Consider the following 26,804-nt stretch of genomic DNA (forward strand, 5'->3'; position numbering starts at 1 on the left):
CAGGGCGATGCACCCACCACAGGGCTGAGGTGCCTCCCAGCCTCTGGCAGTGGCTGCAGGAGCTGGAGGGACCCTGCGAGTGCTGCGGTGCTGTCAGTGTGTGTGCAAGGCAGGGACTCGTGTCTCTGAACAGCCCTGTGTGTATGAGCAGTGCACGAGGCCAGCTCAGATGTGGGCACCTCATAGAGCCCTGACATTACTCTGGATGGGTCTCTAGAAACAACCCCCAGCGTTCCTGTGAGACTTCTGCCACCCTTCTTGCACAGGTTCATTGTGAATGCCCTTCTCTGCTATGTCACGCTACCCTGCCTTTCTGGGCTGGTGGTGACAGCCAACATGGCTTCACTAAGGCAGATCGTGCCTGACAAATGTGGTGGTCTTCTACAATGGGCTTACAGCATTGGTGGTACAACATCTGCCGGGGACATGGACAGTGTGATTGAGTGCGGTCTCAGCGAGTTTGTTGATGACACCACGCTGGGTGGTGCAGTTGACATGTGGCAGGGAAGGGATACCATCCACAGGCGCCTTGACAGGCTTGAGCGGGGAGCCTGTGAGAACCTCATGGGGTTCTCACAGGCCATGTGAGAACAAGGCCAAGTGCAAGGTCCTGCAACTGGGTTGGGGCAATCCCCAGCACAAATACAGGCTGGGTGGAGAATGGATGGAGAGCAGCTCTGAAGAGAAGAACCTAGGGGTTTTGGTGGTTGAGAAGCTCGATATGTGCCAGCAATGTGTGCTTGCAGCCCAGAAAGCCAACTGTATTCTGGGCTGCATCAAAGGAATTTTGTCCAGCAGGTCGAGGGAGGTGATTCTTTTTCTCTACTCTGCTCTCGTGAGATCCCACATGGAGTACTGTGTTCACCTCTGGGGCCCAAGCTCAGGAAGGACATGGAAGTATTAGAACGAGTCTAGAAGAGGCCAAAAAGATGATAGAAAGGCCAGAGCACCTTTTCAGTGAAGACAGGCTGAGAAAGCTGGTTCTTTTCAGCCTGGAGAGACCCTATAGCAGCCTTCCAGTAACTAAAGGGGGCCTACAGACAAGCTGGGGAGGGACATTTTGTCAGGGACTGTCATAATGAGACAGGAGCCTGAGTGGGCAGCAGCTGGCAGGAGGCGAGGGGAGGCCAGGAAGCGCCTCCCAAGGCCACTCCTGCCAGCAGAGACAAGGCTCAGAGTGCGGAGGGGAGGTCTGCCAAGGTGGGCTTCAGGGCTTGAAGCACCTGAGATGGAGAGGTTGAGAGAGCCAGGGCTCCTTTGGCCCTTTGGCATGGAGGCTCCAGGCAGTAGAGAAGTATGCAAAGACTGCTTGAGGGGTGGTTTCAGACATGTGGGTGCTTTTCCTCACAGTAGGACAGAGCATGAGAAAGAATGACTATCACAAAATGCAGCTGCAGGCACTGAGGTGGAGTAGAAAGGTTTATTGAAGGACAGAGGTCACCCAGAGCCCCTGGCTTTGTGTTTTGTGGATTACTGAGGGCAGATGGAGAGACATCAGTCAAGGCTGGATGGTGCTCAGGTGAGATATGGAGGAGGGGAAGCAGTGTGGATACCAAAGTCCTGCAGGGAAACAGATGCAGACGTGGGACAGCATAGGACAGTGTGTGGTGTTTATGGTCACGGTTCTTTTGCAAGGCTGAAAGTCCCCAACCGAGGGAATATCTTTGTCTGCTGATCTCTGGCTCTTGTCTTTGTCAAGGATGCCTATGAGGAGACACCTCATCCTTACAGCAATAGGGTCTCAATGCCTCTTCATCCCTGTCCAGGAGCCTAGGAGATGTCCTCCTGTAGCCTTGTATCACAGAATCACAGAATTTTGTAGGTTGGTAGAGACCTCTAAGATCACTGAGTCCAACCTCTGACCTAACACTAACAAGTCCTTCACTAAACCATATCACTAAGCTCTACATCTAAACATCTTTTAAAGACCTCCAGGGATGGTGACTCCACCACCTCCCTGGGCAGCCCATTCCAATGCTTAACAACCCTTTTGGTAAAGAAGTTCTTCCTAATATCCAACCTAAACCTCCTCTGGCGCAACTTTAGCCCATTCCCCCTCGTCCTGTCACCAGGCACATGGGAGAATAGACCAACCCCCATCTCCCTACAGCCTCCTTTAGGGTATCTATAGAGAGCGATAAGGTCGCCCCTGAGCCTCCTCTTCTCCAGGCTGAACAATCCCAGCTCCCTCAGCCGCTCCTCGTAAGACTTGTTCTCCAGACCCCTCACCAGCTTTGTTGCCCTTCTCTGGACTCTCTCGAGCACCTTCATGTCCTTCTTGTAGTGAGGGGCCCAAAACTGAACACAGTACTTGAGGTGTGGCCTCACCAGAGCCGAATACAGAGGGACAATCACTTCCCTAGTCCTGCTGGCCACACTGTTTCTTATACAAGCCAGGATGCTGTTGGCCTTCTTGGCCTTCGTGGCCACCTGAGCACACTGCTGGCTCATATTCAGTCCTTCTCTTCCCTACTCCCAGGTCCTTCTCTGCCAGGCAGCTTTCCAACCACTCATCTCCCAGCCTGTAGCGCTGCTTGGGGTTGTTGTGCCCCAGGTGCAGGACCTGGCACTTGGCCTCGTTGAACCTCATACAGTTGGCCTCAGCCCATCGGTCCAGCCTATCCAGATCCTCCTGCAGAGCCTTCCTACCCTCGAGCAGATTGACACAGGCACCTAACTTGGTGTCGTCTGCAAACTTACTGAGGGTGCACTTGATCCCCTCATCCAGATCATTCATAAAGATATTGAAGAGAACTGGCCCTAATACTGAGCCCTGGGGAACGCCACTAGTGACCAGCCTCCAACTGGATTTAAATCCATTCACCACGACTCTTCGGGCCCAGCTATCCAGCCAGTTTCTAACCCAACACAGCGTACGCCAGTCCAAGCCAAGAGCAGACAGTTTCTTGAGGAGAATGCTGTGGGAAACGGTGTCAAAAGCCTTACTGAAGTCAAGGTAGACCACATCCACAGCCTATCAGGGGTGTAAAGGGCAGGGATGAGAAGGTAGAGTTGAGGCTGCTGAGCGAGGGGAACAAGGCAGAGCAGAGGCCTTGAGGTGAGCAAACTTGGACCTGTTGGTGGACCTGCTTGGAGGAATCCCATGGGATATGGCACTGCAGAGAGGAGTGGTGCAAGGAGCAGTTTAATGCTTAAGGATCTTCTCTTTGAACCCAAGTGCCGTCCACCCAGACACAAATGAAGTCAAGAAAAAGGGGCAGGAGCCTGTCGTGGATGAGAAAGGAGCTACTAACCAAAACCAGAGAGAAGAAGGAAGCAGTTAAACCATTGCATCTGGGTGCCTTCCATTACTGTTGATGCTGACAGAGGTTCAGTGATTCTATGTGGGAGATTCCCATTGGAAGTTATCTGCTCAGGGAACGTGAGGGGATCTTGGGCCCTGCTCCTGGCTTTACACAGGGTCCAAGACCAGCTGCTGGAAGAATCCACATTGCATGTGTGTCTGTATAGGTATATATTTCCCCAGAAAATACCCTAGCATACGAACAGCCCAACATTCATTTACTCTGGTCCAGGCTTTGCTTGCTTTGTACTGTCATTGGGTGTTTCAGAGATGGTTCTCATGGTAATTCTTGCCTGGGTCGCAAATTCCACTAAACAAGTACCTCCCTTAGTGCCTCTAGAGTCCTGACACTCCTCATGGTGTTACATAATGAGAGTCACCACGATCAGAGTGAGCCATCTGCACCCAACCATGAACAGGTGACAAAACGGAGCTTCAGGGCAGGGGGACCTTGGGAATCTCCAGCCTTCAGCCAACAGAAACCCCCTGAAGGTGGCAAGGAGACGTGGCCAGTGCTGCACGTGGGGCAGAATACTTGCATCCATCAGGGCAGGGTTGGACGTGAGCAGCTGAGGGGGCACCCTGGGGAAAAGGGCCTGGGTGCTACGAGGACACCATAGGAGCCAGTGGGACATGCTGACAGGGATCAAGGCCAGCTCCTTACGGGGCTGCACTAGGGGCAGCAGGAGCCACCCAGGCCACTTGGGTTATTGTCCTGCCCAACTCAGTGCTGCTGTGGCTACCTCTGGAGCAGTGTGTCCCAGGGTGCGGCTCCAGGTTTTGGAGGAGTGCAGAGGAACTGAAGAATGTGGACGGGAGATCTGCCAGGAAGGGCTTCAGTGTTTGAAGCTCCCCATCTGTGTGGGGAGGCTGAGGGACCGGGGCTTCTTTGGCCCTGTGGCACGGAGACAGTAGAGGAGTAGGCTGAAACTGGTTTCAGAGCAGGTGGAGCTTTTCTTTCTAGTGGGAAAGAGTATAAGAAGTACCAAGTGTATCAAGTGCAGCTTGGGGCATTGAGATTGGGTCTGAGGAGAAATCTTTTTTGAAGAGCAGAGCTGTGGTGCAACAGGTCCCCCAGAAAAATTCTAGATAACCCCTTGGCTTTGTATTTCGTGGAATTCTCAGGGCAGATGGAGAGACATCAGTCAAGGCAGGAAGGTGCTCAGGTGAGGGCAAGGTGAAAAGCAGGGTGGATGTCAGGGGCCAGCAAAGAAGGAAACAGGTGCGCAGGCATGGGATACCATAGAAGACCCTGTGGTGGTTATGGTCAGGGATATTTTGCAAGGCTGAAAGCCTTCAACAGAGCTTTGTCTGCTGGGCTCTGGCTTTAGTCTCTGTCATGGATGCCTATGAGGAGACACCTTCTTCTTACAGCATTACAGTCTCATTGCCTCCTCATCCTCCTTGGGGAGCCTAGATGTCCTCCTGTAGCCTTGTACTTGGCATTGCCCATCCCCATATTGCACTGACCCAGGAAGAGTCCTAAACCCCACTGGAGGGACAGGATCTCCTGGAGGGACCTTCCCAGAGGCTGGGGTCAGGGTCTGACTGGCTCACATCAAAGTTTCCTCAGCCTCAGGTCCACCTTTCCTTGGCCTTTGTCTCCCCGTAATCACTGCCTGCACTTTTTCGCTCTAACAAGGCCATGGGGAGGCTTTGTCAGTAATGTCCCTAAGTGGGATCATTAAAGCTGTGAGAGGCTTTGGAGTCTGCAACAGACTTGGACTACTTGAGAAGCTGCTTCAGCCACCCAGGAGCAGCTCCTCTGCCAGGCGCAGCAGGGCTGGGGAGGACTGCCTGCAGCTGGCATGGGGAGAGGAGAGAAGGGGGAGAGAGGTTCAGGGCAACCTGGGATAGAAAGACACGGGAGAGCTGGCAGAGGGAGAAATCCTCACAGCCACCTCCCCACGGTAAGTGTCTGGGTGCAGGGCAATGCCGCTGCGCACCCTGCCAGGCTCTCCTGGAGCTGGCACAGCCCTCAGCCGATGGGAGCTGTCAGGAGGACGCTCGGTGTTGGAGCTGAAGGGCACGCAGGGCTTGTGTGCTGCAGGGTCAGCGTGCAGGGCCCGAGGGCTCCCTTCTCTTGGGGCCGGCTGCAGGCTGTGCAGCTGGAGGTGCAGGCAGGGGTGCCCAGGGCTGTGGTGCAGAGCAGGGTCCGTGCTGTGCCCCAGGGGCTGCGTGCTGGGGCAGGACCTCTGCCGCCTGCCAGGCTCAGCACTCATCCTGCCCGGGGAGCTGCCCAGGGGCTGCGGGGAGAAGCTGCGGGTGGAAGGAGCCCCCCCGGCAGGGCAGGGCAGGGCAAGGCAGGGCAGGGTCCTGCTGCTGCCCAGAGCCTGCTGCCTGGGGCATGGTCTACATCAGCCCAGAACTCTTCTTTGACAGGATGAAATTTGGGGTAACCTGAACCTTTTGTACAAAGACAGGCAGAGAGATCTGGGGTTGTTCAGCCTGGATAGGTGAATGATTGAGGGAGATCTTATAGCGACTTTCCAATGCCTTAAGGGAGCTCACAGGAAATCTGGGTAGGGATTCTTCGTCAGGGAGTATAGTGATAGGACAAGGGGTAGTGGCTCTAAACTAAGAGTGTAGATTTAGATTAGACATTAGGAAGAAATTATTTCCTATGAGGGTGGTGAGGCACTGGAACAGGTTCCCCAGAGAAACTGTGGGTGCCCCAGCCCTGCAGGGCAGGACAGGGCAGGGCAGGGTCCTGCTGCTGCCCAGAGCCTGCTGCCTGGGGCAGGCTGCTCACAGCCCCACACCTCCCCATGGCACTGCACAGCAGAACTGCAAGGCAAGACCTACCAGGAGGCAATGCACTTTTCTCTGCTTCCATTTTCCCACCTGTGTGGTGATTCAGAGGGATGGTAATGGAGTAGTAGTATTAAAGACTAAGGCTCCTTGAGCATTGCTGTAGATATGAGGCACCTCACACACCTCAATGTACAGACAGTACCAACATTACCTTTGTTGTTTCTTGAGGAATTATTTGACCTTCTCCTCATGACCTGCAAATGGGGAGATGTCCCTGGCCAGTGGACTTCTCAGATCGCTCCGGGTTCCCTTCTACCTATTGCTGCAGACCAGGACTTACTGCCGCAGAGCCCACAGCAGAGCCCCCTGCTTGTTGTGGCACCCTCAGAGCACCAACCAGACGTAAGACAAGGAGCGGCAGAAAGATCTTCCTGAACTGAATGAGGCAGTGTTTTGCTTTGTGGGCTGTTTGTTGAGATATGTAGTGGATTTTAGTCAAGGAAGTCCTTAAATTTTGCACTGTCATTTCTTCCTTTTGTCAGGCTCCCTTGCCCAGAGGCAGGAAATGTGTAATGGCAGCTCCATCACAGAGTTCCTCTTCCTGGCATTTGCAGGCACGCGAGAGCTTCAGCTCTTACAGTTCTGGCTCTTCCTGGGCATCTACCTGGCTGCCCTCCTGGGCAACAGCCTCATCATCACAGCCGTAGCCTGCGACCACCGCCTCCACACCCCCATGTACTTTTTCCTCCTCAACCTCGCCCTCCTCGACCTGGGTGGCATCTCCACCTCTGTTCCCAAAGCCATGGCCAATGATCTCTGGAACATGAGGACCATCTCCTATGCAGGATGTGCTGCACAGGTCTTTCTGCTACTTTTTTTCTTTCTAGCAGAGTTTTCTCTTCTCACCATCATGGCCTATGACCGCTACGTTGCCATCTGCCAGCCCCTGCACTACGGGACCCTCCTGGGCCGCAGAGCCTGTGCCACCATGGCAGCAGCTGCCTGGGGTAGTGGCTTTCTCAACGCTTTGCTGCACACTGCCAATACATTTTCAATACCTCTCGACCGAAGCAATGCCCAGGATCTCTTCTGTGAAATCCCCCAGATCCTCAAGCTCTCCTGCTCAGACTCCTACCTAAGGGAAGCTGGGATGATTGTGCTTACTGCTTTTCTAATGCTGGGGTGTTTTGTTTTCATTGCTCTGTCCTATGTGCAGATCTTCAGAGCTGTGTTGAGGATCCCCTCGCTGCAAGGACGGCACAAAGCCTTTTCTACGTGCCTCCCTCACCTGGTCATTGTCTCACTGTTTGTCAGCACAGTCATGTTTGCTCACCTGAAGCCCCCTCAATCTCTTCCCCTTCTCTGGACCTGGCGCTGGCAGTTCTGTACTCAGTGGTGCCTCCAGCAGTGAACCCCCTCATCTACAGCATGAGGAACCAGGACCTCAAGGATGTAATGTGGAAACTGATGACTGGGTGTATTTCATAAGCCATAAGCTGACTGCATTTTTCTGAAAATTGCTTGTAATGTTACTCATGATAAGCCAAGCCTGTTTTATATTCTTGTCTTGTGTTTTTTTTTTCCCAGTTTTATTAGAATTGTTGTTCACCATTAAACCTCATTATTCATTGTGCCTGTGTATTTAAAACAATTTAAACCAATTATAATGACTCTCACTCGCCGAGGTGATTGGCTCTGGGGCAGACACCTTCTGCATAGGAGCGGGGGATGGCAGAGGGCTTCCCTTCAGGAGCACCCCCCTCTGTAGGATGAAGGCAGCCCCTAGGGAGCACGAGTGACCAGGAGTGCTGTGAACAGAGCAGGCAAACAGGGCTTGGGGCATCGGTCAGGGTACGGCACGGCAGTCTGCGTGGCAGTTCATGCAGGCAGGGTGCTGCAGCGAGCCCCCGTGACAGACCAGTCCTGGCAAACAGTCAGCAGAAGGCCACCTCCACACTTGCCAAAAAGGAGGTGGGGACCCAAACTGAGCTTCCAAAAAAGTATGCAGCTGTCCAGGTGTCAGGCTGCAGGGAATGCCAAAGCTTCACACCACTGTTGGGCAGCTGCAGAGACAGCAGTTGCGTGAGACGTGAGCAGGTGGAAGACCTGCTCTGCATGGTAGCTGAGCTATGAAAAGAGGTTGAAAAACTTATGAACATCTAGGATTCAGAGAGGGAGATAGACTGTTGATGCCTAATCCTGGCCTCTGCGGAACAAGAACAGGCACCAGGAATTCCCCAGCACAAAGGGAATGCAGTATCCATCCCTCAGCAGACACAAGGCAGAAGCTACAAGGATATGAATGAGTGGAAACAAGTCCAGGCTCAAGGTGGCAGGCAAAATCCTGCCACAAAATGTAGACCTGAGCAACAAGTATAAGGCCCTGGAGGCTGAAAGGCAATCGATGGCTGGAGAAGGTGACAATCCCTCTTCCACCAGAGATATTGCTAGGATTGGAAAGGCCAACCCCCTGTATAGTGACCACAGGCAGGAGGAAGAAAAGGGTTTTAGTTGTGGGTGATTCCACAATCGGGGGAACAGAGGGTCCAATACAGAGAGGGGACCCTCCTCTAAGGGAAGTCTGCTGCCTTCCTGGGGCCCAGGTTAACGACATCACAAGGAGACTTCCCAGCTTGGTTCAATCCTCAGACTATTACCGATTGCTCGTCCTACATCTGGGAGGAGAAGAAGTGGCAACACATAGCCTGCGAGCAATCAAAAGGGACTTCAAGGATTCGGGATCAGGAACTCGGGTGTGCAGGTCATCTTATCTTCAATTCTCCCTGATACTTTCTTGCCCTTTTTGTACCAATTTTCAAAAAGGGCAAGAAAAAAGACCCTAGCAACTACAGGCCTGTCAGTCTCACATCAGTGCCTGGTAAAATTATGGAGAAGATTATCCTTGAAGTTACTGAAGTGCACCTGGGGGGCAATGCAGTCATTGGTCCCAGCCAACATGGGTTCATGAGGGGTAGGTCCTGCTTAACAAATTTGATTTCCTTTTGTGATAAGATCACCCATCTAGTCGATCAAGGGAAACCAGCCGATGTGATCTTTTTGGACTTCAGCAAAGCTTTTGACACGGTTTCCCATAGGATCCTACTGGACAAAATGTCCAGCATACAGCTAGACAAAAACATCATACAATGGGTGAGCAATTGGCTGATGGGCAGGGCTCAAAGGGTTGTGGTAAATAGGGCCAAACCAGGCTGGTGGATGGTCACCAGTGGGGTCCCCCAAGGCTCCATTTTAGGGCCAGTCCTCTTCAATGCTTTTATAAACGATTTGGATGTAGGACTAGAAGGTGTTTTGAGCAAATTTGCCGATGACACTAAACTTGGAGGAGCTGTGGACTCTGTTGAGGGTGGAAAGGCCTTGCAGAGAGATCTGGACAGATTGGAGAGCTGGGCAATCACCAACCGCATGAAGTTTAACAAGAGCAACTGCCAGGTCCTGCACCTGGGATGGGGCAACCCTGGCTATATGTACAGACTGGGCGACGAGATGCTGGAGAGCAACCCCACAGAGAGGGATCTGGGGGTTGTGGTTGACAGCAAGCTGAATATGAGCCAGCAGTGTGCCCTGGCAGCCAGGAGGGCCAACTGTATCCTGGGATGCATCAAGCACGGCATTGCTAGTCGGTCGAGGGAAGTGATTGTCCCGCTCTACTCTGCGCTGGTGCGGCCTCACCTTGAGTACTGTGTGCAGTTCTGGGCACCACAGTACAAAAAGGATGTAAAACTGTTGGAGAGTGTCCAGAGGAGGGCGATGAAGATGGTTAGAATCGAATTTGGCAAGAGACATCAAGGACAGCAAGAAGGGCTTTTTCAAATACATCAGCAGCAATAGGAAGACAGAAAAATGTGGGTGTACTGCTGCTAAATGAGGCAGGTGCCTTGGTGACGGTGGATACAGAGAAGGCGGAATTACTGAATGTCTTCTTTGCTTCAGTCTTCACTGCTAAGGCTAGTCCCCATGCACTACCGAGCCTGGAAACAAGAGAGAAAACCTGGAGGGAGGAAGACTTTCGAAGAGGATTGGGTTAGAGGTTATTTAGGCAAGCTAGACACCTATAAATCTATGGGCCCTGATGGGATGCACCTTAGGGTGCTGAGGGAGTTGGCAGATGTGATTGCTGGGTTGTTTTCCATCATCTATCAGTGGTCATGGTCATCCGGAGAGGTCCTGGATGACTGAAGACTTGCTAATGTGATGCCCATCTATAAGAAGTATTGAAAGGAGGAACTGCGGAATTACAGCCTTGGTGCCGTTAAAGGTGATGGAAGGGGTCATCTTGAATGCAATCATAGCATATGCGGGACAACGTGGGGATCAGACCCAGTCAGCATGGGTTCATGAAAGGGAAGTCCTGCCTGACCAACCTCATCTCCTGCTATGACTGGGTGATCCTCCTGGTGGATGAGAGAAAGGCTATTAAAATAGTCTACCTAGACTTCAGCAAGGCCTTCGACACGGTTTCCCACAGTATTCTCCTGGAGAAGTTGGAGGCCCATGGCTTGGACAGGTACACACTTTTCTGGGTTAAAACCTGGCTGGGTGGCCAGGCCCAGAGAGTAGTGGTGAACGGAGTGAAATCCAGCTGGTGACCAGTCACCAATGGTGTCCCCCAGAGGTTGGTGTTGGGGCGCATCCTCTTTAATATCTTTATTGATGATTTGGACAAGGGAATTGAGTGCACCCTCAGTAAGTTTGCAGATGACACCAAGTTGGGGGAAAATGTTGATCTGCCAGAGGGTAGGAAGGTCCTGCAGAGCAACCTGGACAGGTTGGATCGATGGGCAGAGGAACAATGGGTTGAGGTTCAACATGGCTAAGTGCTGGGTCCTGCAATTTGGCCACAACAACCCCATGCAACACTATGGTTTTGAGGGAGAGTGGCTCAAAAGCTGTGCAGAGGAAAGGGATCTAGGGGTGCTGGTCAACACTTACCTGAACATGAGCCAGCAGCGTGCCAAGGTGGCCAAGAAGGCCAATGGCGTTCTGGCTTGTATCAGCAGCAGTGTAACCAGCAGGACCAGGGGAAGAATTGTCCCCATGTTCTCTGCTCTGGTGAGGCCACGCCTCAAGTACTAAGTACCTCTTGCTCTGGCCTGGGTAGAGGGGCAGACCCAGAGGGGCGCAGGCACTCTGTGCTAGGGCTCTGTTGGACCTGGCAGCAGGGGTGCTGGCATCTCACAGACCTCCATTTCCTGGTGCCGTGGCTGACCCTGGACCTGGGGCTGCTGGGGAGGCTGAGTCGCCTTTGTCCCAGCAGCTGTGGTGCCTTCCGAGGGGCTGGGGCTGTGGTGGCCATGCCCCGAGCTCTGCAGCAGCCTGTGGCAAGGCAACCATGAGCGTGGTGGCCACGAGCCCTGCCTGCCCTCCTCCTACCACGCTCCGTCAGGCGGCTGCAGCAGAGGGGACCCACAGCCAGCCCCTGGCTGGGCTCTGCCACCCACCTCTCCAGTGCCATCCCTGCTGCCTTGGGGTACTCTGTGACATACTGGGTGACCTCACAAGGCCTGCCGGCCAGCACATCTCCTGCGGGGCAACCAGGCCGCACAGCAGCAGGGACCTCACCACCGCCCTTCCAGCCCCCTCCCCTCCCCTCATCCCCAGCCTTTTCTCTGCTGGCAGGAGCGACCTTGGCCTCCAGCGCTTCCCGGCCTCCCCTTGACTCCTGCCAGCTGCTTTCCGCTCAGGTTCCTGGCACAAATGTGGCCCTGCACCAAAACCACCGCTCGTGCTGCCTTTGCTGCCTTGTCTTGTCTTCTCCCTCGACTCCTCGTCTCTGCCAGGTCCCACATCCCACAGCCAAAGGCATCCCTTTGCTGTCACCACCCTGTCCCTTGTCCCACAGAATGGCAGAGCCAGGGAGGTACAGGACGTTGTATGGTTAGGCCTTGTAGTGTCCTTGAAGAATGCTTGTGACAAAGTGGGAGCTTAGATTGGGTTTTGTGGGGTGGAGGATGCCCCATGCAGAAAAGATGAGGTTAAACAGCAGCTTTGTGGGGGGGTTCCACCTTGTATGGCAAGGGAGGCTTCTGGCCACGAAGGGGCAGGGAATGGGTCAACCACAACTTCTCTGGGCAACCTGTTCCAGTGACCACCACTCCCAAAGGAAAGAATGTCTTCCTTATATCCAATATAAAAGTACCCTCCTTTAGGTTTAAAACACTACCCCTTGTCTCATTATGAGAGTCCCTGAGAAAAGGTCCCTCCCCAGCTTTTCTGTAGGCCCCCTTTAGGTACTGAAAGGCTGCTTTATGGTCTCTCCAGGCTGAAAAGAAACAGCTTTCATTGAAAAGGTGCCCCAGTCATCTTTTTGGCCTCTTCTAGGCTCGTTCTAATACTTCCACTTAGCCTTGTTGAACCTCATGAGTTTTGCACAAGCCCCCCTCTCAAGCCTGTCCAGGTCCCTGTGGATGGTATCCCTTCCCTGCCACATGTCAACTGCACCACCCAGCTTGGTGTCATCAACAAACTCGCTGAGACTGCACTCAGTCACCCTGTCCATGTCCCCGACAGATGTTGTACCACCAATGCTGTAAGCCCATTGTAGAAGACCACCACATTTGTCAGGCACGATCTGCCTTAGTGAAGCCATGTTGGCTGTCACCACCAGCCCAGAAAGGCAGGGTAGCGTGACATAGCAGAGAAGGGCATTCACAATGAACCTGTGCAAGAAGGGTGGCAGGAACGCTGGGGGTTGTTTCTAGAGACCCATCCAGAGTAATGTCAGGGCTCTATGAGGTGCCCACATCTGAGCTGGCCTCGTGCACTGCTCATACACACAGGGCTGTTCAGAGACACGAGTCCCTGCCTTGCACACACACTGACAGCACCGCAGCACTCGCAGGGTCCCTCCAGCTCCTGCAGCCACTGCCAGAGGCTGGGAGGCACCTCAGCCCTGTGGTGGGTGCATCGCCCTGCTCTGCCCTCCTCTGGGATGCCCCAAGGCATGAGGATTGGGCACAGGGACCTTGGAGTTTCAAGGAAGCACATCGCAGAGCTGCATTCAGGTATTGCACTGTGAACTAGACGGTCTCTGAAGGCGCCTTCCAACTGAACTATTCTGTGCTATTAGGCAGAAGCCCCGTGGCTGTTATGCTACAATGAAGGGACCTGAAGACGCTGAATGCCCCACTGACCTTCATGACACCCCTAGGGATAGCTGATGGCCTTTGTGCTCACTCATTTCCCTCTCTACACATACATACGAATTGCCTGCTGGCAGCAGTAGCAGCAAAGGATTTCTGTTCCCGTGTCTTCCCTGCACACTTGCTGGTAATAGAAGATGAAATATACAATATTGCTTAATATGTGTTACATTTGCGATGTACTGTGCCTGGGCGGCGCTTGGAAGATACAAAATATATGTGCAACGATAGCATGAGAGAATGCACAGATTCATGATGAGGAGTAAGGAGGACTAAAAGAATGCCAAAATTGCAAGACATCTAGATAATTGGGGCCTCTCGGACCCCGAGAACTGGATCAAACCAACCTTGCGGTTTGGACTGAGACCAAGGGCTCAGAGAGCATGCTTAAGAAGAAAAGGTTAAAAAGTTCAACTCTGATGAAGACATCTTACTTCATCCCGACGACCACCCAGACGACCACCAGAGAGTGATACGCAAACATAGAAGGACTGATGAGATAATTAGCATATGAAGCAGGGCTAGGCGGAGCTAGGAAATGAATATGCATAGGTGTGTTGTGAAACAATGCATATGTAATATTTTAGGAGATAAAAGAGAACTGAGTGAACAAATCGGACGAAGTTAGATTTGGGCAGGCATGCCCCTAACTTCCGGCGCCTAATAAAGCACCTTCATGTAATCACTTTGTGGATTATGTGTTTTCATGAACGCTAACACACTGACACGGCTCTGCTCTTCTCCCAGGACATCCCATCACCCAGGAAGCCTTTCCCAGGTGAGCACATCTGTGCTGGCCTGGCCAGCCACTGCTGCAGCCCCTGGCCACGCTCCCCACAGCCCCAGCTGGCGGTGCTGCTCTGCAGAGCGAGGGGGCTGTGGTGCCCGGGGCACGGGGGCACTCTGCAGGGCCGTGCTGGTGAGGCTGGGGGGCAGAGCCAGCTGGTGGGGGCCCTGCCACTGACCGCCTCCCACAGCTCTTCTGTGGCCATGGCGTGCTCAGAGGTGCCCAGCCTGGCAGAGCGAGGAGCCTCATTGGACTCTCTTCCTTGGGCACGTTCGGATCTGACAGCAAGTCCAAAAGATGCCGTGAGCCTTCAGGCACGGCCCTTTTAGGAGAGAAATGATTCTCTGTAGGCCAGGTGTGTCACCGCAGTGCCCACTGCCTGTCCCTGCCTGCGGTCCCAGCATGGCCACACAGCAGCACTGGCACCAAGCTGCAGGAGCAGCCAGGCCTTACACCACCAGCAGGGCTCAGAAGGAGAGGGTGGCAGTGGCAAGGGAGCAGCTCTGCATGGACCCAGTGTTGGTGCTCCCTGGCCGTGCTGCTGGGCCCAACTCTTTTCCCCTCCTCCTCTGCATATAGGTACTGTCCCTGCAGATACAGAAATGGCCTCACAAAAAAGATGTCCGACAAACAAGTCCATGCAAGTTTTGGTGTTTTGTTTATTTTCACAAAGACTCCTCTTTTAGAGTAACATCTGGGCTATTCTAGACAGGTAGACACCGAACTGGGAGTGTGATGAATAATGACATTTTAATGGGCAACATTATGAAAATCAAAAAACTATATATTGAAAGGAAAAAAAAAACACAAACAAATAAAACAAAACAAAACAAAACCAAACAAACAAAAAAACCACCAAAAAAAAAAATCCCAACAACAATAATTGAAAACTTACCAAAACTAAGGAAAGCAATATCAAGAATTAAGACAACTACAGTACCAACAGAAGACAGGTAGTCCTGTAATAAGTTACATTACAAGCCATTTTTGTGGCTTTAACAAGATAAGTAGCTTGTTCTTTTTGAAACACTAGTTATCAATATCCTGAGGGCATGCTTTAGCTCCTGGTTCCTCAGGCTGTAGATGAGGGGGTTCAATGCTGGAGGCACCACTGCGTACACAACTGCCACTGCCAGATCCAGAGATGAAGAGATGGAGGGGGGCTTCAGATGGTCAAACATGGCAGTGCCGAGGAACAGAGAGACGACAGCGATGTGAGGGAGGCACGTGGAAAAGGCTTTGTGCTGTCCCTGCTGTGAGGGAATCCTCAGCACGGCCCTGAAGATCTGCACGTAAGACAGAACAATGAAAACAAAACACACCCAAAATAAAAAAGCACTAACCACAAGAACACGAACTTCCTTTAGGTAGGAGTCTGAGCAGGAGAGCTTGAGGATCTGGGGAAGTTCACAGAAGACCTGGTCTAGGGCATTGCCCTGGCAGAGAGGCAGTGAAAATGTATTGGCCGTGTGCAGGACAGCATTGAGAAAGCCACTGCCCCAGGCAGCTGCTGCCATGGTGGCACAGGCTCTGCGGCCCAGGAGGGTCCCATAGTGCAGGGGCTGGCAGATGGCGACGTAGCGGTCATAGGCCATAACAGTGAGAAGATAAAACTCAGCTCCAATGAAGAAGAGAAAGAGAAAGACCTGGGCAGAACATCCTGCATAGGAAATGACCCTGGTGTCCCAGAGCGAATTGGTCAAGGCTTTGGGGATAGAGGTGGAGATGCTGCCCAGGTCAAGGAAGGCTAGGTTGAGGAGGAAGAAGTACATGGGGGTGTGGAGGTGGTGGTCGCAGGCTACGGCTGTGATGATGAGGCCGTTGCCCAGGAGGGCAGCCAGGTAGATGCCCAGGAAGAGCCCGAAGTGCAGGAGCTGCAGCTCGCGCGTGTCTGCGAATGCCAGGAGGAGGAACTCGGTGATGGAGCTGCTGTCATTGGACATTTGGTGCCACTGGGCACAAGAGCCTGTTCAAGGAGGAAAAGGCAATGAGACCTTCCAGCAGACTTCTCTAAGATAAAAACTACTCCATTCCTCATCTAACTCACCAAAATACTTGCCCTCTCTCAGGAAGGGCTTTGGCAGGTCCCTTTCAGAAGCTCTGGTCGGTGTTGGCGGAAGGAGACACAGGAAGCTGGGGACTCTGCCAATGGCACAGAAGGCGTCAGTGTTGCTCTACAGCAACAGGCAAATAGAAACAAGGGTTGATCTCAGATTAAATCCACCTGTGATACCCAAGGTCTCTTTAGCATTTGCCATCCCAATTCAACCAACTGCAGAGCAGGACCATGGGGATTTTATATTTTTTCTTTTGCTCCTTTTTCCCCACCATAACAGAGGAGGCTTTTTTTTTTTTTTAAGGCAGAAATCCTTGGCAGTTCTGCTGAACTTCAAAAGAAAGGTGTTGAGAGGCCAAGGGACTAACCCTCAGAACAGTTTCGAAATGCAGATCAACAAACTCCTCACCCTCTCTCATTTTACCCAAGAAGGAACTCACCTCTCTTCTCCTAGGTAAGGACACAGGGGGATCGTTGCAGATGCATACATACAGCAGTTTATCTGAGGTGTCCCTGGGACTCCTAGATCCTATGGAGATCATAGAATGATAGAATCATAGAATGGTTTGGGTTGGAAGGGACGTTAAAGATCATCTAATTCCAACCCCCTGCCATGGGCAAAGACACCTTCCACTAGACCAGGTTCCCCAAGGCCTCATCCAACATGGCCGTGAAACAATCCAGGGAAGGGACAACCACAACTTCTCTGGACAACCTATTCCAGTTCCTCACCACCCTCAGAGGAGAGAATTTCTTCCTTATATCTAATCTGATGCCATGGGAGAGCTGTGTCATTTGGGAGGAAGTCTGCAGCCCAGCAGGAACCCCAGGAAATGGCTCAAATGCCCTAGAGAATGAGTGCCCTGAAGGGAGGGTCAGCTCCTTTAAACCCCCCACACTGTTGTTCCCAGAGACCCAACATTTAGAAGGGGACATGGATGTTGTTCCTCCAGGGCATATCCGCATGACAGGACCTGGAGCACTGGCTTTTGAGCTGCAGGTGAATCCTCACCTGACCCCTCCACAAGGAGACCAATGGCAAGGACAGGAACAACAAGAACCAGAGGGGACATTGGCCAGGTAATGGGCAGGAAGGGCAGACACAGCTGGACACTCAAGTGTTTCTCCTGCTGGAGGGGATTCAGGGAGAAGGGCTCTGCTGTGAGGGAGGGGAGACTGAGGAATGTTCCAGGGAAGGCGCCTGCACTGCAGGGGCTGGCAGGGAGGTGACAATTTCCCCCTCCCAGCCTTTGCTCTCAGCACTTTCCTCTCATCCCCTTCTCCTGTCTCTGCTGCCTGCAGCTGCCCCTACTGGGAGCTGTTTCTCTGCCCTGAGGTCTTCTCCCTGTCCATGCTTACACTGCCCATCCCACACGCTGTGTGCTCAGCTGTGCCCTGCAGACACCTCATAGGATAGGGAAAGGTCTGGGGACGTTGCTCTGTTTGCAGGTCCTAACAAGCAGCTTGGAAATGCCCTGAGGACAGCACAAAGCTGATGTTGGTGCCATTGGTAAGCAGAGATGAGCAAACGGACTTTCAGAGGCTCAACAATCTCTGTATCTCAGTGTAATGATCTAGGAGCCTCAGTCTCCTAAACACATCTCCCCACGCCATTACCACACAAAACTCCTCCTCATCGCAGCTGGAAAATGAAGGCAGAGACTACTCAAGGGCCTTCCCTTCAAGGCAGCCTGTGCCTTGACCTTCCTATGGAAAAGTCCCCTGTGCAATGCCCTGGGGAGGCATGGGGCTGTGAGCAGCCTGCCCCAGGCAGCAGGCTCTGGGCAGCAGCAGGACCCTGCCCTGCCCTGCCCTGCCGGGGGGTCTCCTTCCACCCGCAGCTTCTCCCCGCAGCCCCTGGGCAGCTCCCCGGGCAGGATGAGTGCTGAGCCTGGCAGGCGGCAGAGGCCCTGCCCTGGCACACAGCCCCTGGGGCACAGCACGGACCCTACTCTGCACCACAGCCCTGGGCACCCCTACCTGCACCCCCGGCTGCACAGCCTGCAGCCGGCCCCAAGAGAAGGGAGCCCTCGGGCCCTGCACGCTGACCCTGCAGCACACAAGCCCTGCCCTGGAGCACGTCCTCCTCCTCTGCACCAAACAAGCTGTGACAGTCCTTCCTGCAGGTTCCACACACTGTGGCATGTGCTCCATTGAGGAGGTCCCTCCAGTAAACACAGCTCTATTGCCCTGCACGCAGAGACTTACTTTGTCAAGGTCTGTTGAAGCTTTCTGCCACTATCTGCTCTTCTTTGTACACCTACTCCAGGCTGCCTTATACTTCCCTTTGTTTCTCTCCCTCTGCAGTGCTGCCTACTTGCCAGGAGCTCTCTCCCTCTCTCCCAGGAGCCCAGCCCCACTCAGCCGCACAATCCCAGCGCAAGGCATCACTTTCTCTACCCTCCCCTCTCTACCCTGAATTCCCTTCAGACATCCCTGCAGCTCCCCAGAAACCTCCTGGGAAAGAGACTGAAGTCATCACTGACGTTGTCTCTGCCCATTCAGCAGGGACATTTCTGTCCAGCAATGTCATTTCTTCTCTCAGAAGCTGACCTAGGCATGGGAACCATCATTGTTTGTCCCATCATTAGGCAGGAGACCCAGACAGGGCCTAGGAGGGATCTCCTTTACCACTAGGTAGGGAAGGGATAAATCTGAGTCAATTGAGGCAATTCACCATCAAGAGTAGATTAACATCCATCGTCTATCTGGACTTCTGTAAGGTCTTTGACATGGTTCCACATAATATCCTGATCTGTAAAGCGGCTGCATGGCCACAGCCTGAGAGTTGCTGTCACTGGCTGTATGTCCAGGGTGGAGGCCTAGTGGCATCCCTCAGGGGTCCATTTTGGACTAAACCTTTGGACCAACCCTTAATATCTTTATAAATGAAAGACTCTGGGATCAAGTGCACCCTCAGCAGGTCTGCAGATGACACTAAGCTGAGCGGTGCAGTTGATATGACAGAAGAAAGGGACCTGAACAAGCTTGTGAAGTGTCCCCACAAGAACCTAACGATTTTTCAAGAAGTCCAAGTGCAAGTTGTTGCACCTGGGTCAGGGCAATCCCAGACATGAGGACAGACTGAGTGAAGAACTCATTGAGAGCAGCCCTTCAGAGAAGGACCTGGAGGTTCTGGTGGATGTAAAGCTCAACGTGAGCCAGCTGTGTGCACCTGCAGCCCAGAAGGCCAAGTATGTCCTACGATGCATCAACAGAGGAACGGCCTCTGGGTCGAGGGAGGTGAATGTCCCCTATATGCTACCCTTATGAGGTCCCCCATGGAGTGCTGCATTTGGGTGTGGGGCCCCCATCACAAGAAAGATGTGGACCTGTTAGAGTGGGTCCAGAGGTGGGCCACGAGGAAGTTCAGAGGACTGGAGCACCTCTCTTATGAAGAAAGGATGAGAGAGCTGGGGATGTTCAGCCTGGTGAAGAGAAGGCTTGGGGGAGACCTCATTACAGCCTTTCAGTACTTATAAAGAGTTCATCTGAAAGATGGCAAGAGACTTTGTACAAGGACAGAAAGTGATAGGATAAGGGGGAATGACATTAAGCTAGTGGAGGGGAGATTTCGATTAGACGAGGAGGAAATTCTTCATTCAGAGGGTGGTGAGGCTCTGGAACAGGTTATCCAGAGAGATTGTGGATGCCTCATCCCTGGAGGTGTTCAACACCAGGTTAGATGAGGCCCTGAGCAACCTGTTACAGTGGGTGGCGTCCCTGCGTGTGGCAACTGAATGCATAGACTCTTTTTGTGAGCAAGTAAGTGTCTTTATTGCAGTTTGGCTATGCTCCTTTTATACACTTTCCTTCCAGAGGTTTTCCTTCCAAAAAACCCTCCGGTCCCCCTTTACAGTCCTTTGATCCTTGTATTTCTCAGGCTGCTAGGTACCTTATTGCAACCTCCTTTCCCGTTCGAGGTTTTGGTCAACACTTGGTTACTTTCCTCTTTCCTGGGCCTCGTAACAGTCTTTGCAGTTATCTTCTCCTTTTATTTATGTATGCCTCAGGCTCCATGGTGTCTCTCATCCTCCACATTTCTCTTGTCTTCCAGAACTCCCTTCCTGGATTCTCACAAGTCTTATCCACATTTCTAATTAAACCTGCTTTTTCTACATTTCCCACAATTTATCTATATACATTGCTAATTAAGTCTATATTTTCTACATGATTACATATCCCACACCTGCCTATGGCAGGGGCGATGGAAAGATATGATCTTGAAGGTCTCTTCCAACCTAGGCTATTCTGTGATTCTATGATTTCTCTTTGTAGGACTCCTGAAATGACCCCCAGTTTTCCCGTGTGATTTCTGTCACCCCCCTTGCACAGGTTCACTGCTATGTGTTGCAGCCCTGCCTTTCTGGATTGCTGGTGACAGCCAACTGGTGGCTGTTGGTGATAGATTCACTAAGGGCAGACTGTGCCTGACAAATCTGGTGGCCTTCTATGATGGGGTTACTGGTGGACAGGGTAAGAGCAACTCACATCATATACCTTGATTTGTGCAAAGCATTTGACAGTGTCCCACATCACATCCTTATCTCTCAATTGGAGAGACAGGGATGTGATGGATGGACCACTTAGCTAGTAAAGAATTGGTTCTATGGTCACACTCAGAGAGCTGCGGTCAGCAGCTCAATGTCTCAGTGGAGATCATTAATGAGTGGTCTTCCTCAGGGGACATTATTGGGTCTGGCACTATTTAACATCTTTGTCGGTGACATGGACAGTGAGGTTAAGTGCACCTGAGCAAGTTTGCCAATGACACCAAGCTGCGTGGTACAATCAACATGTGGGAGGGAAGGGATGATATGCAGAGGGACCTAGACAGGCTTGAGAGGTAGGACTGTGAGAATCTCATGAGGATTAATGAGGCCAAGTGCAAGGTCCTGCAACTGGGTTGGGGCAATCTCAAGCACAAATGCAGGCTGGGTGGAGAATGGATAGAGAACAGCTCTGAGGAGAAGGAACTGGGATGTTGGTGGATGAGAAACTCAACCTGTGCTGGCAATCTGAGTTTACAGCCCAGAAAGCCAACCGTATTCTGGGCTGCACTGAAGGAAGTTTGTCCAGCAGGTCGAGGGAGGTGATTCTCCCCCCGAACTCTGCTCTCGTGAGACCCCACATGGAGTTCTGCATTCAGCTCTGGGGCCCCAAGCTCAAGAAGGACATAGAAGTATTAGAATGAGTCTAGAAGAGGCCAAAAAGATGATAGAAAGGCCGGGGCACCTTTTCGATGAAGACAGGCTGAGAAAGCTGGTTCTTTTCAGCCTGGAGAAACCCTATAGCAGCCTTCCAGTACCTAAAGGGGACCTTTAGGTAATGTTTTAAAACTAAAGGAGGGTACTTTTAAATTAGATATAAGGAAGAAATTCTTTCCTTTGAGGGTGGTGGTCACTGGAACAGTGTGCCCAGAGAAGTTGTGGCTGACCCATCCCTTGCCCTTTCGTGGCCAGAAGCCTCCTGTGACAAACCAAGATGGAGACCCCGGCTGCAAAGTTGCTGTTGAACCTCATCTTTTCTGTATGGGGCCTCCTCTGTACCAAAGAACCCAGTCTCAGCTCCCACTTTGCCACAAGCGTTCTGCATAGGCACTACAGGGCCTAATTCTACCATGTCCTGCCCTGGCTCTGCCATCCTGCTGGGCAGAGGAGAGGGTGGTGACAGCAAAGGGATGTGTTTGGGTGGGGAACATGGGGCCTGGCAGAGACAAGGAGTTGAGGGAGAGGACAGGATAAGGCAGCAAAGGCAGCATGAGTGGTGGTGTTGGTGGGGGGCGGCATGTTTGTGCCAGGAGCCTGAGTGCGTAGCAGCTGGCAGGAGGCGAGGGTGATACTGTACAAGCCAGTCAAAGAAATTCTCTAAGACTCAATTTGGAGGTTTAGAAAGCATTCATTCTTTTACTGCCATGCTGGACACACTGAGTATCACTCCGCCTAGTGTGCATACAGAACTGTTCAAGCTGTAGGGGTTATACACATTCAAAACATACATATTAATCAGATTAAAAAAAAAACAGATTAACATATTCATACTATTTCCAGTAACTCATTAAAATATGTAAATGACTCTGACACATGCACATTTGTTTCCACTGTCTTTCAGGGTTCTCTGGTGGTCATTGGTAGTCTTCCTCACTATGTTTGCTAGTTGAACCCAGTTCTTGTCCATGCTCAAATCATCTAAATCTTTCTTCTCTTATTCTTTCATCTTAGACGTACATACAAAGCTTAGTCGGTTGTACATCCAAGGACATATGCACAACATGAGTTCCTCACCTAACCTTCTTCTGACACATCCTTCAGGCCTGGGTCACCTTGCCCTCATTCTGAGATACAAGTCTGTAGGCTCTCATAGATAAAGCTGACTAGTGACTAAGGTAACATCAGGGATACAAGGTTTCTAAACTTCCTTCTATCTAACAAAATATAGTAAAGGTTTGACCTATCTGCTGATGAAGCTTTTCAAATTTGACTCCATTGTTCTGTCAAGGAAGAGACCATTTTTCCTTTCAGCTTGGTATTGAGGGGAGGCCGGGAAGCGCCTCCCAAAGACGCTCCTGCCAGCAGAGAAAAGGCCGGGGACGAGGGGAGGGGAGGGGGCTGGAAGGGCGGTGGTGAGGTCCCTGCTGCTGTGCGGCCTGGTTGCCCCGCAGGAGATGTGCTGGCCGGCAGGCCTTGTGAGGTCACCCAGTATGTCACAGAGTACCCCAAGGCAGCAGGGATGGCACTGGAGAGGTGGGTGGCAGAGCCCAGCCAGGGGCTGGCTGTGGGTCCCCTCTGCTGCAGTCGCCTGACGGAGCGTGGTAGGAGGAGGGCAGGCAGGGCTCATGACTGCCGCACTCACGGTTGCCTTGCCACAGGCTGCTGCAGAGCTCGGGGCATGGCCACCACAGCCCCAGCCCCTCGGAAGGCACCACAGCTGCTGGGACAAAGGCAGATCTTGATATAGAGCCAAAAGGAAAGGAGGTCATTGATGAGTAAGTTGAATAAGACTGGACCCAGTATTGACCCCTGGGGGACACCGGTAGCTACAGGCCTCCAACCAGACTCCGCACCACTGAGTACAACCCTCTGAGCTCTGCCATCTAGTCAATTTTCAATGCACCTCACTGTCCACTCATCTAGGCTGTGCTTCCTGAGCTTGTCTATGAGGATGTTACGGGAAATAGTGTCAAAAGCCTTGCTGAAGTCAAGGTAGACTACATTCACTGCTCTCCCCTCATCTACCCAGCTAGCCATCTCATCACAGACAGCTATCCGATCGGTTAAGCATGATTTCCCTTTGGGGAATCCATCCTGACTACTCCTGACCAACATATCTTCCACATGCTTGAAGATGACCTCCATGACCAGGTTCTATTCTGGTACCTTCCAGAATGTGCAGTTCTGGTATTTCCGTTATTAAGCTATGATCTAGGTCACAGGGTCCAAGACACAGTCAGGGAGTGTCTTTTCATTCTCACCTGTTATGTCTTTTGCCCACTGACAACAGAGGGACAACAAAACAGGAGTGAACCCTGAAGTACACCTGAGCTGGGGAAAGAGCTCCTCCACCATGCTCTGCGCTCGTGGGGGATCCCATCAGGACCCATGGACTTCAGGATGCCCAGTCTCTTTACATGGCTCCTAACCTGAGACTCGTCCATCAAGGGTAGGTCTTCCTTGCAGAGGAACTTGTGAAAATCTAGGATTTGGTGAATAAATCTCATTCCGTCTTCCAAGGAGAAGAGAGCCTATTTCCCATCTTGCGATGCTCTGCATCAGGGTCAGAACAGCTCCGTACACCACAGCAGGCTTGGACCAGACTTCAGGAAGAGCAACCTGGAGGAGAAGAGCCTGGGCACAACCAGGGATGCCATATGAGCTGGCAGTGCTAAAGACGAATATGGTCATGTCCACTTTGGGCTGCACTAGTAGGAGTTTGTTCACCCAGGCAAGGCAATTATCATCTTCCATGACTCCACACTGGTGTGGTCCTAACTGGAAGAATACTTCGTGGTGTGGGGCTCCTTTTCTAAAGGAATAGGGAGGAAAGGAGAGGTTTCATAGCAGGTATGCCAATCTGGGGCTATGGGTCATGTGTGAGGAGGCTGAGAGACCTGCGCTTCCTAGGCCTGGTGAAGCACAGGCTCAGGGCATTCTTGTAGGAGTTTCTGAGAGCTGGAAATCTGCTTTCAGAGATGATGGCCCATTTTGGGTAGAGGGAAAGAACGTGAGAAAGGAAAGCCACCACAGTCTGCTGTTTTGGAGGTCTGGCGTGGTGACGAGGAGAAAGAAATACCACTCCAAGGGCAGTGCTGTGGTGACTCGGAGTCTAGTTCTGCCTATGGCTTTTTGTTTCAAGTGAGAGGCAGTGAGGACAAGGAGTCCCTAGTATAGGTAGGGAGATGCTGTGGTGGGGAAGCAGGTTGGATGTCTCCAGGCTGCAGGGAAAATGGTTCAGGCATAGGACAGCCTGTGGGGAGATGTCCAAGGGCACTGACAGGGCTGGAAGGCCCTGACAGAGCAGAGGTCTTTGTCCCCTTAGCTATGCCTGTTGTCTCTGCCACTGGGGCCTATGAGATGACACACTGTGCTCCTGGCACTGGAACCATGTGGCATCCTTGCAGCCCCGTCCAGTGGTGGTGTACCGTTGTCCTTTAGTTGCCATCATGCACCGCATATCCCACTGCCCCTTGAAGAGCAGTGTGAGGGACAGAAGCTCTCTTCCCAGAGGCTGGGTGTCAGGCTTTGGTGTTTGCTTTGATAAAATACATCAAGGTTTCCTCAGTGTCAGGGCCACCTTTACTTTGCCTTTGCCTGTCTGTTGTCACTGCCTCCCATTTTCTTCACTAACAAGTCCATAGGGGAGCTCTGATAGTAATGGCCCCCAGTGGGACCAATTATCACTCCCAGAAACTTCAGCGTTTCTTCTGGCCTTCCCTTCTTGAGCAGCCTGTGTAATCTCAGCATCAGAGTTCCATGGACTCAGCACCAAACACACCCTGGGGCTCAGTACAATGCAGAGAGCCCTCCTGTGCCCTCTTTCTGCGCAGAATTTCCTTCAAGGCTTCAGGGCTTGTATATCTAATTTTGGAGATTTCCGGAGGGTAGTTAATGAGGCAGATTTCAATGAGGAGTTGATAATAAGGGAGTCGTCCTTCAAGTTGGATTCTTTATTGATTTATTTCAATTGCATGACCTCTCCCATTGCTATTGATCTAGAGGGTCTCCTAAGGAGGCCTGGTCATCTTGGAAAAGCAGTCCCTTGAGGCCAGACACTCTGTGGGCAGCCTTGTTCCTCACCTCCCCAACCCCGTCATTTCTCTCAGGAGCCACCTGGGACTTGCAGCACTTCTCCTCCCATCAGACTTCTCCACTCAGGGCTGCAACTGCATGTTACAGCGCCTTTGCACCAACTCACATCCCTTTTCACCACAGAACTGCCTGCACGCAGGCCACAGGCACTGAGAGCAATGGAGAAGGACAAGCTTCCCATTGAGAGCAATGGGAAGGGAGTCTTCCAAAAAAAAAAAAAAACAAAAAAAAAAACACTTTAAACATGGTCATTTGATCAGGAGAGATGGGAACACCTGCAAGGTGGGGCAACAGGACTCACATCAGAACAGACACAGGACACAGCAGTGGTAATGCAAGGAGAGGGGAAGATTGATATTTCTCATACAATTCATGCACTTCTTGGTAATTCCCTGTCTGGCATGGTGAGAAAATATTGCCATTTCATAAAAAGAGCTCAAGTGTTTGAAGTGATGAACATGTGCTCTTTTTTATTTGTATTTTTTTTCCTGTGTTGGAATAATTTGTTCACTTTTCCAGGCAGACCCTGTTGGTCTGACCACAAACATCCAGTGCCACGTTCAGAGGCCCCAGTGTACTGGAGGTGTTTGCCTGGGGATGGTAGCTGTCAAGAGGACTTGTGGGAGACCGGAGGCCCTCAAAAGCTGCAGGTGGAGGCTTGGCAGTGTCTCAAAGCATCAACACTGGCCATTTTTAAGTATTAGAGTAAAAGAAAACAAAATCACCAAAATTTGTAAAAGCTGAAATGTGCAAGTACCAATGCTTTAGAACTTTGCCTTTATTTCTTTTTTTGTTTTGTTTTCATTTTTATTGACATTTTCTAAACATTTATAGTATTGTTAGGCCAACACCCTTAAATAAGATTATTTTGTGTCCAGTACAAAGCTCTATGGCCCCCCAAAAACCTATCTGCCCAGCAAGGTCCGTGACAATTCACAGTGTTTGCAAGAAAGTAAATCACACTGAGATGTTGACCTCTCTGCACAGATGGAGGAAAGTATGGCTATGAGCATCCATGCAATGTTCAGCTTTCCTGGTGAAGAGTGCAGGAGATTTGGACGTGTGATGGAAGTAGAAAACATGCTCAGCTGTCCTTTATGGCCAGGACAGACTATACATTTCCCTTCAGGTAGGAAAGAAGGTGAAAAATGACACCATTTGGAGAGGAGCAGAATGCAGAGGGAGAGAATTAACACCCCAGAAAAGCCCAGATCTCTTCCCACATCTCAGCGCACATCCAGGCAATGGACTTTCAGGTGCTCAGCGCTGGAAGACAGGAGCTTGAGGTGTCATGCAGAGATGGCTGAGGCAGTGCCTGCCAGGCTTCAGTTACAGCCAAGGGAGAAGAGAAGGCATTCACCTGTCTGGCTTTAGATGGTCCCCTACAGCACAGGAGGATTCAGGCCCCACAGCATCTCCTCTGTCACCACCAGAAATT

At 51.8% G+C, this 26,804-nt stretch overlaps 2 protein-coding genes and 1 long non-coding RNA gene across 3 annotated transcripts; 2 read left to right on the plus strand and 1 right to left on the minus strand.

Moving 5' to 3' along the window:
* Positions 1-336: 336 nt before the first annotated feature.
* LOC106048403 (olfactory receptor 14A16-like) lies at positions 337-7,469 on the plus strand. The gene is made up of 2 exons (XM_066983646.1): positions 337-553; positions 6,601-7,469. The coding sequence occupies exons 1-2, from the start codon at positions 337-339 to the stop codon at positions 7,467-7,469; spliced, it is 1,086 nt and encodes a 361-aa protein (XP_066839747.1).
* Positions 7,470-15,000: 7,531 nt separating this feature from the next.
* Positions 15,001-15,777, minus strand: LOC106048404 (olfactory receptor 14C36-like). The gene is made up of 2 exons (XM_066983647.1): positions 15,349-15,777; positions 15,001-15,291 (listed from the first exon to the last, which is right to left on the minus strand). The coding sequence occupies exons 1-2, from the start codon at positions 15,775-15,777 to the stop codon at positions 15,001-15,003; spliced, it is 720 nt and encodes a 239-aa protein (XP_066839748.1).
* Positions 15,778-22,219: 6,442 nt separating this feature from the next.
* On the plus strand, positions 22,220-26,741 carry LOC136787019 (uncharacterized). The gene is made up of 3 exons (XR_010826747.1): positions 22,220-23,046; positions 23,562-23,720; positions 25,886-26,741. It is a non-coding gene; the product is annotated as an uncharacterized lncRNA (long non-coding RNA).
* Positions 26,742-26,804: the final 63 nt, after the last annotated feature.

Source organism: Anser cygnoides, chromosome 27 (genome assembly GCF_040182565.1).
Source record: "Anser cygnoides isolate HZ-2024a breed goose chromosome 27, Taihu_goose_T2T_genome, whole genome shotgun sequence".
Taxonomy (NCBI): Eukaryota; Metazoa; Chordata; class Aves; order Anseriformes; family Anatidae; genus Anser; species Anser cygnoides.

What these genes read in the sequence shown, in the direction of transcription:
- LOC106048403 (XM_066983646.1), top strand. Translation starts at nt 337, where the DNA reads ATGGCTTCACTAAGGCAGATCGTGCCTGACAAATGTGGTGGTCTTCTA. An exon ending in CAGGCTTGAGCGGGGAGCCT is followed by an intron (nt 554 to 6,600) that starts GTGAGAACCTCA and finishes TCCTTTTGTCAG; the next exon opens with GCTCCCTTGCCCAGAGGCAG.
- LOC106048404 (XM_066983647.1), bottom strand. Translation starts at nt 15,777, where the DNA reads ATGTACTTCTTCCTCCTCAACCTAGCCTTCCTTGACCTGGGCAGCATC. An exon ending in AGGAAGTTCGTGTTCTTGTG is followed by an intron (nt 15,292 to 15,348) that starts GTTAGTGCTTTT and finishes TCTTACGTGCAG; the next exon opens with ATCTTCAGGGCCGTGCTGAG.